Below are 15,219 nucleotides of genomic sequence, written 5' to 3' on the forward strand. Positions count from 1 at the left end.
ATACCCTAGGAAAACCACAATTCTAAAAGACAAATGTACCTTGATGTTCACTCTAGCACTATTTTCAATAGCCGTGACATGGAAGCAACCTAGATTTCCATCAACAGATAAATGGATAAAGAAGTCATGGTACATATAATGGAATATTACTCAGCCATGAAAGGAACAAATTTTAATCAGTTCTGGTGAAGTGGATGAACCTAGAGCCTGTTGTACAGAGTGAAGTAAGTCAGAAAAGAGAAAAACAAATATCATATATTCACATATATGGAATCTAGAAAAATGGTACTATTGAAGCTATCTGCAGGGCAGGAATAGAGATGCAAACATAGAGAACAGACTTGTGGACATAGCAGGGGAAGGAGAGGGCAGGACAAATTGAGAGAGTAGTATTGACACATATACATTACCATATACAAAATAAATAGCTAGTGGGAAATTGCTGTTTAACACAAGGAGCTCAACCTGATCCTCTGAAAATCTAGACAGGTGGGATGGGGTGCAGGGTGGGAGAAAGATTCAAGAGGGAGGGGACATACGTATACTTATAGCTGATTCACATTTTTATATGGCAGAAAGCAACACAACATTGTAAAGCAATTATCCTCCAATTAAAAATAAAAAATAAATATGCTGCATTTATAAATATTATGAACCATCAGAAAGAGAAATTAAGAAAATAATCACTTTTACAATTGTATCAAAAAGAATAAATTAGCTAGAAATAAACCTGATCAAAGAAGAAAAAGATCTGTACTCTGAAAACTATGAGAGATTGAAGATGACAAAACATATGGAAAGATATTTTGTGCCCATAGATTGGAAGAATCGTCATTTGTTAAAATGACTATACTACTTAAGCAATCTACATATTTAGTGCAATCCCTGTCAAAACACCAATGGCATTTATCACAGGAGTAGAGCAAATAACTCCAAAATTTGTATGAAAACAAAAAAGACCCAAAAGAGCCAAAGCAATCTTGAGAAAGAAGAAAAAAAAACAAAAAACTAGAGTTGTCACAGTCCCTGATTTCAAACTATACTACAAAACTACAGTAATGAAAGCAACATAGTACTGGCATAGAAACAAACATATAGATCAATGGAATAGAATGGAGAGCCCCCAAATAAACCCAAGCTTATATGGTCAGTGAATCTACAACAAAGCAGGCAAGAACATAGAGTGGGGAAAGACAGCCTCTTCAATAAGTGGTCGTGGGAAAACTGTACTGCTGTGTACAATAGAATCAGTCTGGACTACTTTTTCATACCATGTGAAGAAATAAAGTCAAAAATGGATTAAAGACCTAAATATAAGGCCTGAAACCATAAATCTAGGAGAGAACATTATCAGTATGCTCTTTGACATCTGTCTTAACAGTATGTTTTTTTTCTGGGATCTATCTCCTCAGGCAAGGGAAACAAAATGAAAAATAAACAAATGGGACTACCAAACCTAAAAGCTTTTACACAGTAAGGTAAACTGTCAACAAAAGGAAGGCCACCTTCTGAATGGGAGAATATATTTGCAAACTATATACCTATTAAGGGGTTAATATTCAAAATATACAAAGAATTCATACAATTCAACATCAAAAAACAATTAAAAAATGAGCATAGAATATGAATAGACATTTTTCCCAAAGAAGACATTCAGATGGCCAACAAGCACATGAGAAGATGCTGAACACCACTAATCACCAGGGAAATATAAAACCACAAGGGGTAAAAATCAGCAAAGAAAGGGACTTCCCTGCAGTCCAGTAGTTAAGACTCCACACTTCTGCTGTAGTGGGTGAGGGTTCAATCCCTAGTCAGGGAACTAAGATCCTGCATACCAACTGCTCCACTCCCCCCAAAATCAGCAAATAACTACAAGGAGATACTACCTCATGCCTGTCAGAATAGCTATTATCAAAAGATAACAAATTTTTGGCAAGAATGTAGAGAAATGAAAAAAAAAGAGAATGTAGAGAAATGGGAAACCGTGTGCAATATTGGTGGGCATAAAAATCGGTGCATCTGGTCCCATCACTTCATGGCAAATAGATGGGGAAACAATGGAAACAGTGGCAGACTTTATTTTCTTGAGCACCAAAATCACTGCAGATGGTGGCTGCAGCCATGAAATTAAAAGCCACTTGCTCCTTAGAAGAAAAGTTATGACAAACCTAGATAGTTTATTAAAAAGCAGAGGTATTACTTTGCCAAAAAAAGGTCTATCTAGTCAAAGCTATGGTTTTTCCAGTAGTCATGTATGGATGTGAGAGTTGGACTATAAAGAAAACTGAGCACCAAAAAATTGATGCTTTTGAACTGTGGTGTTGGAGAAGACTCTTGAGAGTCCCTTGGACTGCAAGAAAATCAAACCAGTCAGTCCTAAAGGAAATCAGTCCTGAATATTCATTGGAAGGACTGATGCTGAAGCTGAAACTCCAATCCTTTGGCCACCTGATGAGAAGAACTGACTCATTTGAAAAGACCCTGATGCTAAGAAAGATTGAAGGCAGGAGGACAAGGGGACAACAGAGGATAAGATGATTGGATGGCATCACCAACTCAAATGGACACGAGTTTGAGCAAGCTCTGGGAGTTGGTGATGGACAGGTAAGCCTGGCATGTTGCAGTCCATGGGGTCACAGATTCAGACATGACCGATCAACTGAACTGAACTGAACTGATGGAGGTTCCTCAAAAACTTAAAAATATAACTGCTATATGATCTACTAATTTCACTTCTAAGTATTTACCTGAAGGAAACATTAATTTGAAAAGATATATGCACACCATTGTTCATTGCAACATTATTTACAATAGCCAAGATGTGGAAGCAACTTGTGTCCAGCCATAGATGAATGGATAAAGATGTGAGATATCTATATATATATGTATATATATAGAGAGATATATATAAAACTTCTTAGCCATAAAAAAGTGAAAACTTGCCATTTGTGACAACGTGGATGATCTAGATGGCATTATGCTAAATGAAATAAGTCAGATAAAGACAAGCACCATATTTATATGTACAATCTAAAAATAAACAAAAAATCAAAACAAAAGGAAAACTGACTTCTAAATGTAGAGGGAAAAAAATGGGTGGTTGCCAGAGAGGAGGGAGATTGACAGGTGAAATAAGTGACAGGGGTTAAGAAATACAAACCTCCAGTTATAAAATAAACAAGTCACAAGGATGTAACATACAGCATAAGGAATATAAGTAATAATACTGTAATGACTTTACCAGACCACCTGATCTGCCTCTTGAGAAATCTGTATGCAGGTCAGGAAGCAACAGTTAGAACTGGACATGGAACAACAGATTGGCTCCAAATAGGAAAAGGAGTACATCAAGGCTGTATATTGTCACCCTGCTTATTTAACTTATATGCAGAGTACATCATGAGAAATGCTGGACTGGAAGAAACACAAGCTGGAATCAAGATTGCTGGGAGAAATATCAATCACCTCAGATATGCAGATGACACCACCCTTATGGCAGAAAGTGAAGAGGAACTAAAAAGCCTCTTGATGAAAGTGAAAGTGGAGAGTGAAAAAGTTGACTTAAAGCTCAACATTCAGAAAACGAAGATCATGGCATCTGGTCCCATCACTTCATGGGAAATAGATGGAGAAACAGTGGAAACAGTATCAGACTTTAATTTTTGGGGTTCCAAAATCACTGCAGATGGTGACTGCAGCCATGAAATTAAAAGACGCTTACTCCTTGGAAGGAAAGTGATGACCAACCTAGATAGCATATTCAAAAGCAGAGACATTACTTTGCCAACAAAGGTTCGTCTAGTCAAGGCTATGGTTTTTCCTGTGGTCATGTACGGATGTGAGAGTTGGACTGTGAAGAAGGCTGAGCGCCAAAGAATTGATGCCTTTGAACTGTGGTGTTGGAGAAGACTCTTGAGAGTCCCTTGGACTCCAAAGAGATCCAACCAGTCCATTCTGAAGGAGATCAGCCCTGGGATTTCTTTGGAAGGAATGATGCTAAAACTGAAACTCCAGTACTTTGGCCACCTCATGCGAAGAGTTGACTCATTGGAAAAGACTCTGATGCTGGGAGGGATTGGGGGCAGGAGGAGAAGGGGACGACAGAGGATGAGATGGCTGGATGGCATCACTGACTCGATGGACGTGAGTCTGAGTGAACTCCAGGAGTTGATGATGGACAGGGAGGCCTGGCGTGCTGCGATTCATGGGGTCGCAGAGTTGGACACGACTGAGCGACTGAACTGAACTGAACTGAATGACTTTGTATGGGGACAGATGAATGCTAGCTTTATCACACTGCTCATTTCATAATGTCTGCAAATGTCAAATCACTGTGGAGTATTCCTGAAACCAGCATAATGTTGTACATCATTTCATTTTTCAGTTAAAAAGAAATGAAATAAAGACTGGAGGTTTTCTTCAGTTCAGTTCAGTTCAGTCACTCAGTCATGTCCGACTCTTTGCAACCCCATGAATTGCAGCACGCCAGGCCTCCTTGTCCATCACCATCTCCCAGAGTCCACTCAAACTCACGTCCATCGAGTCAGTGATGCCATCCAGCCATCTCATCCTCTGTCATCCCCTTTCCTCCTGCCCCCAATCCCTCCCAGCATCAGAGTCTTAGAAGGTACAAAAACCCACTGTGTGCGCTTTCAGTGAGGCCACTCCATAACTCCCCAGTGGGCCTTGAGGGCAAAGGACCATGGGTAATGAAGTCATTTGTCTCTCATCTGGGAGTCCTTTATCTTCTGCTAACATCTATGGCTGGCTAACCTGTTAGCCTACAAGCAGAGTAAGACCTCAGACACTTCACAGTTCTCAATAATAACCTCTTTACGCCTCAGTGACTTTACCTGTACAATGGACAGAAGGTGTCTACCTCATAGAGAGAGTGTGCTAATAAACGAAATAAGATTATACATATACGGAGCCCGGCCTGAGCCTCACAGATGCACAGCTCATCAGTATCTGGTGCTTCCTGATGGCCTCCTCCCCAAACCAAGTGGTCTGCTCCCAGCTCAGTTCTCACTGGTGGCTCTGAGGCATGGACACCAGAGATCGTCTCTCCTCGAAAGTTCCTAATCCCTGTCCTGTGGCTCTCACCAAACTGGGTTTCTTTCTACACTTTTTTTTTTTTTTTTTTGGCCACACCGCATCTTGATTGCTGCCTGGGCTTTCTCGAATTGCAGTGAGCAGGGGCTACTCTCTAGTTGCGGTGCACAGGATTCTCATTGCAATGGCTTCTCTTATTGTGGAGCACAGGCTCTAGGGGGCTGGGGGCTTCAGTAGTTGTGGCGTGTAGGCCCAGCTGCTCTGAGCATGTGGGATCTTCCTGGACCAGGGATCAAACTCGTGTCCCCTGCATTGGCAGGCAGATTCATAACCACCAGATCACCAGGGAAGCCCCTCTTCCTACATTTTTGTCCCTCTCTAGTTCCTTGCTGAAAAGGCACACACACACATATGCACAACACAAAATTAACAAAAGGAGAATGTTTTGTAGATGTCCTAAGATAGTCCTAAATTGCCACAAAAAGTACTAATTAACAATACAACAACAGGCAGCTTTTCTAAAGTGGAAGAAGAGAAAAGCAGTAATTGGAACGAGGGGACAGAAAGTCATGAGATCCTCATCAGAAGGAGATAAAAGTTATAAGAAACCTATAAAACATTTAATCGTGCAGTTATGTAGATGGCCAATATTTATTATTCTCCAATGTCAATCTTAATGATGTATTTACAAAGAATTACTGGACAGAAAACAGGAAATGGTGACTGTAAGAAAAGTGACCAAGGGACCCCTGAAACAGTGTGGAAAAATAGAAAAAAAGCCAAACTTTTACTATCACAAGATCCCAGGATTCCAGCCCCATTTTGAGCAGTTGTGACAACTTGGATGAGTTACTTAACCTCACCAAACTTCAGTTTACTTACCTTCCAAGTGCTATAAGACTACCTACCTTGAAAAGCCACTGATGGGTTATCATAATAAATTGTATCTATGATAGATATGATTCTAGTAGTAATGTACTGAAGAATTACCTATTCAGAAATTAATAAAAGGACTGAGGGACATTTCTGAACATTTCTAAAAAGATATAATGTCTTATGACATTGTACCAGGCTTGCCAAATACAACATTATAGAATTTAAACTACACTTTCATAAAAACCCAAAAGGTGCAGAAACTTCCTCACTACAGACTTCCATAACTCAGTGTTAGTCTCAGGTAACTACTTACTTGATTAAAAAAAAACTTACCTGTAACAAAAAATCAAAGAGGGCCATCTTGGACCACTCGTGGTGATGTATTTCAGTACAGCCCCATTCAGGCTTGGGTACTCGACCATTCTGCCAGCACTTCTGTTTCAGCAACTGCTGATAAGTTCCCCAAGTGAGCTTAACAGAAGAGTGGGTCTCATTATTTGTTGGAGACAAAGATGGATCCCAGAGGATGAAAGGACATGGGCGGCCATCTATAAAAGCCAAAAAAAAAAAAAAGAAGAAGAAAAAAACAGTTAGCAAGTTACTGACTCTGTGAGTGCCCTTGGATGTCATTCACTCTTTCACAGCTTTACACTCTCACCTGTCATGTGCTAGAATTGGATTAGATGACATTTATGGTCCCTTTGTCTTCTGAATAATTTAATATTCATATACCTTTATGATGCTTCCTGATAACAGTCTTATACGATGGAAAGTTACTATTAGACAAGGAAAGAAAAGGATTTTAAGAAAAGATACTTTACAGATGTGGCAGGAATAGGCCTGTAACCACCAATAACAACACCCTCTGGTTAATGTGGTTTTATTCCACATCTAAAAGCAGCCACCATGAAAAAGGAAAGAATCCAGACATTTATAATTGTCTATTCAGTGTCTGAGTGGAGCTGCACTCTATTTGTAATAACAACTGTCTGATTTTCTGAGGCCACAGTATGATATTAGGAAGAAAAAGAATTTTTAGAAGTTGCAAATTTTAAAGTGAAATTGTATGTTTCACACTAGTCACTATAATCTCCAAAGAAAGAGAAAGGAAGTAAGAGGTTTAGAGGTGTTTTGGATTTTTTTTTTTTTCTTTTCTGATAGAACAATGGCACTGCTGGTAAATGATCATTTATTCACATAAAACTGCATGAAGTACATTTAGGCAAATATCATCTTTTTCAATTTCCAGTGCATAGAATATATTTCAAAGAAAATGTCACTTGAATGTTTTTGATAGTTTAGAAATTTCACTGCTGAACTGTACATTAAATGATACGGCAGGCTTAAAACCAAAAGTATTTCTCTCAAGCCTCAATGTCTGTCAAATAAAGTCACTCAAAGAGGATGATGAGCAGCTTTGCTTGTAACTTAAAAATCAGAATGATCTCTTGAAAAAAAGAAAAGAAAGTAAGTCACAAGGATGTGAAAAATCACATTTAACTCATTCTTAACAAGCCTGAACAATAGAAGCCTCTGAAACTATGATTGGAATGTCAAGACACATCACAGGGATTTTTAAAGCTTTTTCAAATAACCTGAGAGGTTCTCAGTCTATAACTGTTTGTTTTTGTTAAAGACTTATTTTCCCACCCTGCTTGTTTGCCTTCTGTAGAGTTCTTATCTCTGGTCTTTAATGCAAGGACAGTCAGTCTTCTAACCACTCTTCAATTTGGCGTTCCAGGGACCTCAATAATATTAATAACATTCACTTAATCATTCTAAGCACCTACATTCCACTTTTGTTCAAAAGAAAAATCTTTCTCCTTTTAGCCTTGCAATTTAAGCCAGGGCATGTAGAAAGTCCTTCAGACTGTGGAAAATAGGTCACAATCACTGATGTACAATTAAAAGAAAAATAAAGAAAGAGGAACCATAACTAAAGAACTTAATTGTTATCTCACTCCTTTTTATTTCCTTTACTGTACTAAATGACTTGGTGCTATTGGGACCTAATTATCTTCTTAGATGCTAGATAAATATGTTAAATGTATATGCTTCAAATACTATGCCAATTTTAAAAATAATAATAATAAATTTCAGGTAGAAGCAGTCAATCCTAAAGGAAATCAACACTGAGCATTCACTGGAAGGACTGAATCTCCAATGCTTTGGCTACCTGATGCGAAAAGCCAACTCAGTGGAAGAGACCCTGGTGCTAGGAAAGATTGAAGGCAAAAGGAGAAGGAAGTGGCCGAGGATGAGATCATTTGAAGGCATCACCAACTAAATGGACATGAATTTGAGCAAACTCTGGGAGACAGTGGAGGACAGATGAGCCTGGCATGCATCAGTCCATGGGATAGCAAAGAGTCAGACATGACTTAGTAACTGAACAATAACAACAGGAGCAGTCCATCATGTAGTGGGAGACACGAATAAACCAGTGTAACCAAACACATGTAAGACACACAGCATAGCTTTCAAAGATTTTTTGTTGTTGTTTAGGCACTAAATCATGTCCAGCTCTTTGGGACCCCATGGATTGTAGCCCACTGGGATCCTCTGTCCATGGATTTCCCAGGCAATTATCCTCCAATAACAAAAATGAACACAAATAACAAAAGCTGGAGAGAGTGTAGAAGAAAGGGAACCCTCCTACACTGTTACTAGCAAGGCAAATTGGTGCAGCCACTGTGGAAAACAATATGAAGGTTTCTCAAAAAACTAAATATAGAGCTACCATATGATCCGGCAATTACAATGCTGGGCATGTATCTGTAGAAAACAAAAATACTAACTTTAAAAGGTATATGCACCCCAATCTTTGCAGCAGCACTGTTTACAATTGCTAAGATACATAAACAACCTACGTGTCCATCAACAAAAGAATGGGCAACAAAGATGTGGGGTGTGTGTGTGTGTGTGTGTGTGTGCACATTCAGTGAATACTACCTGGTAATAAAAAAGAATGAAATTCTGCCATTTGCAACAACATGGATGAACCTGAAGAGTATGATGCTTAGTGAAATAAGTCAGACAGAGAAAGACAAATAATCTAAGTTATCACATACTTGTGGAATTTAAAAAATAAAGCAAATCAAATTATGTAATAAGACAGAAACGGATTCACAGACATAGAGGACAAATTAGTAGTTACCAGTGGAGGGAGGGAAGTAGGAGGGGCAAGACAGGGGTAGGGGATTAAGAGTCACAAACTACTATGCATAAAAACAAAGAAAAAACAGAGATATATTATACAGGACAAGAAAATATAACCATGATTTTTAATAACTTCAAATGGAGTATAAAACTACAGAAACATTGACTCACTATGCTCCACATGAAACTAATAAAATATTCTAATCAACTATAATACAAAGAAATATATATATACAGCCTTAGAAAACAACAATCATCTACAATCTCCCATCCTAGTAACTGGTCCTATTATTTGTGTATTTTTTTTTATTTGTGTATTTACATCAGATATTTTCCCATGTCTTTCTTTCACACCTGAAAAAATTAGTTGTTTTTAGAAATTAAAGGAGCATAGCTTGTGGTTAGAGTTCAGACTCTGGAACCCAAGAGACTTTCTGAATTCTGGTCACATTATTTCTTAGATTTGTGATGTAAGACAAGTTACATAATGTCTTCAAACCTCGCTTTCATCCTCTGTAAAATGTAGGCAATACTGTACCTTCCAAAACTAACTGCATTAGGGTTAATGAGATCATGCATTTAAAGTTCTCAGCATGGTGCCTCACATATATGCATATCCTAGAAAGGTTTTGCTTTGACCATGCCTGCATTATAAAATCACATAGTTCATCAGCCTTCCCTTAGCCCTTATTTGTTTATTGGGCATCTACTATATCTCAAGTGCTGCTCGAGGCCTAAAGCATACATATATACATGCACACATGCATACATGTCAGGTTTTCAGTTGTTTGGTTTTTGTTTGTTTTGTTTTTTTGTGGCTGTTTGGCTTTCCTAGAACTTACATTTCTACCAAGGTAAAGATGCAAAAATTATAAAGGATGATAGACTATTTGGAATCATCTTACACATATAGTTTGTCATAACTGTCTCACTAAATGTTATAGTGCAAACATGTCTCTTACAATTAAATATTCTTAAGTATTATCACTTTAACTGTGGTATCTAGCCCTGTGGTCAGATGGTGACTGAGGGCCATACAATGTCCATTAGCAGGCACTCAACTCCATTGCGACACAAAAGCAGTGGGAACAATACATACACAAAGGGTGGTGACTGAGTTCCAATAAAACTTTATTACAGACACTGAGTATACATGTTATATATTTGTAAGTGTCATAGTAATATTATTATGATGATATTTTTTCAACCATTTAAAAAATTGTAGAAACCATTAGTAGCTCACAAAACACAAAAATGGGCTGTGGGCTATCTCTCACCCACAGACTGTAGTGAATCAACTATTACCATTTCAGTCTATTGAGTATATTGCATTTCATTTACCATTTTCTTCCTTTTAAACCTTAAAATTTTTTGAACGATACATTTTCTATTAAATCATTTTAAAAATTGTTCTCAAATGGCCACAGGGAGCTTTCAGCAGATAGGAATAATTGGTTTTCTGTTAGTATCGACTGTTTTCCTCCACATCCATCTCCCGTTAGCAAATATTCTGTCACAAAAAGAGGTTCTATCCTGCCCTCCCTGACATCAGTCACCACGGGAAAGGGGCTTCCAGAAAGCAGGGCCAGTGCCAGTTCTCAGAGTTGGTAGGCCACCCACTCTTCCTCCCAACAAACAGGTCTTGCAGAGTATTTGTGCACATTGCCCTCCCTTGAGGTACTGACAGCTGCCAGGATGGCTCCAGAGCTCAGAACTGTGAGCAGCTACTGCGAGGAGAACTCCACTTTGTATAAAATATGGCTGATAACAGCATTAAATGAACTTTGATAGATCTGAAGGCATGACAGAAAAATAGTCTCTGAAAGCAGGAAATGGGTTAAAGCAACTTACCTGAAGTGCCTCAGAGATGAGCTGCATTCATCTCTTCACATTCGGGTTTGTCAAAATGATGCAGCACTGTGCTCTCCAGAGAAATTTTACAGTGAAGAAATAAAATTCTAACTGTCAGAGTGGGGAGGAAGTGGGCTTTTAAAAGATATGTGGGTGCTCATGTAAACTAAAGGTTATACAGCTGTCTTTTTAAAAAATGAGACTTGCCAGTATAAAACTAATATTTTTTCCAAAATCTGAATAGTTCCCCTGAATTTTTATGTTCTCCCAAGTTTGTTCTTTATTCAAAAGCACAAAGAAGACATTCTTTTGAGAAGATGGATGTGAAAATCCACTAAGAATGAATGCTATACACAGCCTCCTCTACCCTAGTTGACTAGGTGCCCTTCGCCTTCAGTCAGTGACGGGTCTTGTTGAACTATAGGTGGAGTTGTCAGTCGGCATCTATCACTGGGCAAAAATAAGTAAAACATCCTGAGCTCTGAAATCAGAAGCCTTTTTTTTATCACATGGGCCAAGTTCCAAGACTTCTTGTGAACAAGACAAAAAGGAAAGTGACAGTTCAGCTCAGAGCCTTTCATTAAAAATAACTCCAAAATCCATTAAAGAAAACAAAGACCAGCCAAACCTTGAGGCTCATCTTTGTTACGGGAAACCAACTGTGTCCAGTTCCATTGCAACTGTCTGATGCACTGAAGGAAAATTTGAACGTTGCAAAACTCTAATCTGCTAAAAGCAGGTGTTGAAGGGGTGTACCTCCCATGAGAGGGTAGCAGGTGTCTGGTTATTAATGAATGATCTGCTCTATTTTTCTACAGGGCCTTTCACAGTAGGGTTCTGGTGACTAAAAGTATTAGACAAAAGTGAAAAAAGCAGGTAGGACCTCTTGGCTTAGTGTTGATGAACCTGGACAAGTTACTTAATGTGAGAGAGGGTAAATAAGAATGCAAGATTCTGATGGCCTTTCAGGAGAGGGTAGGGACAGAGAATAAGATACTCAGGTTTTTAAGCATCTTTTTATTCCAAAAGCATGTATTTACCATTACCCCTTAATTTCTGGACCCATTTTGTCCCTGTGTTTTGGATAGAAAGAGTTCAGAGTGAAACATACCAAAAATGGAGGACCTACCAGATCCCAGTCCAGGCAAGACCCATGCTGTGGCTAGGAATTCAGCAGAATCGGACAAATACATGTGTAATGATGACCAGGTTACATGTCTGCCAGTTGAAGAATGTTCTGAAGGGAGTGAATGAAGGACTAAAATAAAGGCTGAGCTCTCAGTGCAAAGACAAGCAAAACAAAATACTGCTGGGCTCCGGAATTGGGCTATAGCCGTTGTTGAGGAAAAGAACCTTCTCTGAAGAAGAGCTGAGCATGTGGGTGGGGTTGAGAAAGAAGTCACAAATATTGATTGTATCCCCCCCCCTTTTTTTTTTTTTTTTTTTGGCTCCGTTGGGTCTTCACTGTAGCATTCAGGATCGTTAATTGTGGCATATGGGATCCAGTTCCCTGACCAGGGATAGAACCTGGGTCCCCTACATTGAGAATGCAGTCTTAGCCACAAGACCACCAGGTAAGTCCCAGGGTCCTACTCTTGACAGTATCTCTGGTCTCCACAAGACTGGAGCCCAGTCCTCCAGCCACCCTGACTGAGGCACTGAGCACCCCAAGAGGTAAAAAGACCATCTTCCAAACCTGTCTGGCAGGGTGGTGAGAGGTCAAGACAGACACTGAAATACAGCACTGTCACATATTAGGAAGAACCAATTTATATTAGGTTTTTATGATTTTAAAAGGGGAAAGCAACAGAGAGGCAGAATTCCATATATTTTGTATGTTAAGAATCTGTGCAGACAATCGAGCCCTGAATACAAGGTCTTGTTTTAGGAATCTGATTTCTGGGTGATTTAGTTCTTGCAACAAAAAAATAAATGCATTTAGTTACTTTTCTGTTTCACTAGTTTTCTTGAGATTGAACTGAGTTTAAATAATCTCCACATTTCCTCAAGCATTAGCTAAGCGTGAAGCACTTGTGACTTCCTCCACCACAGACGACTCAAACAATCCAAACCATCAGTTCCACTTTAAAAAGTGTCCTTCTTTGTTCCGAAGCTTTGACTCATGGACAGGAACTTCTGCTTTCGAGGTCTGCCCAGGACTTCCGCTATGAAAATAGAAACTTCCAGACTCTTCCTGCCTCAATATTCCACTTTGAAAAACAGGAACCGACCTCAGCTTCAGAGGATCGTGAGGATGGGATCACTGCCAGGTTCCACAGACACAAAAAATCACATTTTGCCAATAAAGTGTTCGTCACATCTGGGTGATGCAGTCCTGTGCCATTTAGTGTTTGCTAATGTAGATGAAGAAGCCATGAACTCGACTGGAGTAAGCTTCCTGCAGTCCAAAGCCCATCACATCACCCTTCTTCTTCAGACTTGTCAATGATTCTCCATGGTCTGTGGGATAAAGTCCATGTCTTTCCATGACACAAACCCAATCATTCTCCACTCTCCCCCTCCAACCGCTAATCTCCTTTTCCCAGAACTGTTTTCCAGGCACATGCTCTCTCCATATCTCTACACCCACCCATCTCTCACTTCATCCACAGTCTGACATTACTGCTTCTACATCTTTTTTCAATACCCCTAACTATCTCCCTAAATACACATCCCTCTCTGTGCCTGCAGGGTTCCCCAAAAATATCTCCATTGAGGTCTTTACCTGACCACTCTTGTAGGATAGGTTTGCTTAGCCACCTCCCGCCTTCCAAGCTGGGAGCTCTTGAGAACAGGGACTCATCACCAATCATCTTTGGTTCTCCAGCTCCTGACATAATGTCTAGACCAAGTATTCAAATATGCTGATGAATAAATGAGTGAATTTTTCAGAATCCTCCACTTTCCATCTCTAGACTGTAAGTTCTAAGCAATAGTCCATGGCCCCCGAATAAACACTTGGTTGATGTGACCTCCTCGTAAGTGGTGATTTCACTGTACTCAGAAAGTGAAGAGGAACTAAAGAGCCTCTTGAAGGTGGAAGAGAAGAGTTAAAAAGCTGGCTTAAAATTCAACATTAAAAATGAAGATCATGGCATCGGTCCCATCACTTCATGGCAAATAGACGGGGAAACGATGAAACAGTGACAGACTTTATTTTCTTGGGCTCCAAATCACTGCAGATGGTGACTGCAGCCATGAAATTAAAAGACGCTTACTCCTTGGAAGAAAAGCTATGACACACCTAGACAGCGTATTAAGAAGCAGAGACATTACTTTGCCACCAAAGTCTGTATAGTCAAAGCTTTGGTTTTTCTAGTAGTCATGTATGGATGTGAGAGTCAGACCATAAAGAAAGCTGAGTGCTGAAGAATTGATGCTTTTGAACTGTGGTGTTGGAGAAGACTCTTGAGAGTCCCTTGGACTGCAAGGAGATCAAACCAGTTAATCTTAAAGGAAATCAGTCCTGAATATTCATTGGAAGGACTGATGCTGATGCTGAAGCTCCAATACTTTTGGCCACCTGATGTGAAGAGCTGACTCACTGGAAAAACCCTGATGCTGGGAAAGATTGAGGACAGGAGGAGAAAGGGACAACAGAGGATGAGATGGTTGGATGGCATTACCGACTCAATAGACATGAGTTTGAGCAAACTCTGGGAGATGGTACAGGACAGGGAAGCTTGGTGTGCTGCGGTCCATGGGGTCTCAAAGAATTGGACATGACTGAGCAACTGAATAACAACAGTATAAATGGATCAAAAACAATTAGAGGCCCTGAGAAGTAGAAGTGGGGGCGTTCAGGGGTTCCAGGCCCTCATTCTACCATCCAGCCCCACATCTCCATAATTCTCTGAGACTGGGAATGATAAACACAGGAGTGGTGCAGACGCATTGCCTCACTCCTTGGGACCCAAAATCAGTGTCTTGAGAAGGGGACAGTTAAGGCATCCTGTCTCCATTCGGGAATTATACCAAAAGGCCATGGAGGTAGCAGGTTCTGATGTGGACGCTGATTACCTGGGAAGGCCCAGCCCCACCCGCTGAGAATCCATTAAGGCGAGAGGGTAATGGCGAAGGCTCATACAGTGATGAGGATGAGGCTGGGTCCCAGCCCCACTGCACATGACCTGCCAGCCTTTGGAGGACACGTTTACTCTCTGAGCCTCGTTTTCCCCACAGGAAACCTGTTCAAGACTAACTGGTGTGTGTGGCTGCCATACAATTTGGTGACATGAACGTAAAGTGCCTTGCACTCCATAAACAGGAAAGACTGGG

General features: G+C 39.9%; 1 protein-coding gene across 2 annotated transcripts in view; it reads right to left on the reverse strand.

The window, feature by feature from the left end:
- GASK1B (golgi associated kinase 1B) overlaps positions 1-15,219 on the reverse strand; it is a 73,771-nt gene that overhangs the window by 46,200 nt on the left and 12,352 nt on the right. For both annotated transcript variants that reach the window (XM_070386424.1, XM_005909668.3), the window contains exon 3: positions 6,265-6,479. In XM_070386424.1, coding sequence (XP_070242525.1) covers positions 6,265-6,479 — 215 coding nt within the window. The remainder of the gene's footprint in view (positions 1-6,264; positions 6,480-15,219) is intronic.

This window comes from Bos mutus, chromosome 17 (assembly GCF_027580195.1).
Source record: "Bos mutus isolate GX-2022 chromosome 17, NWIPB_WYAK_1.1, whole genome shotgun sequence".
NCBI classification, from domain to species: domain Eukaryota; kingdom Metazoa; phylum Chordata; class Mammalia; order Artiodactyla; family Bovidae; genus Bos; species Bos mutus.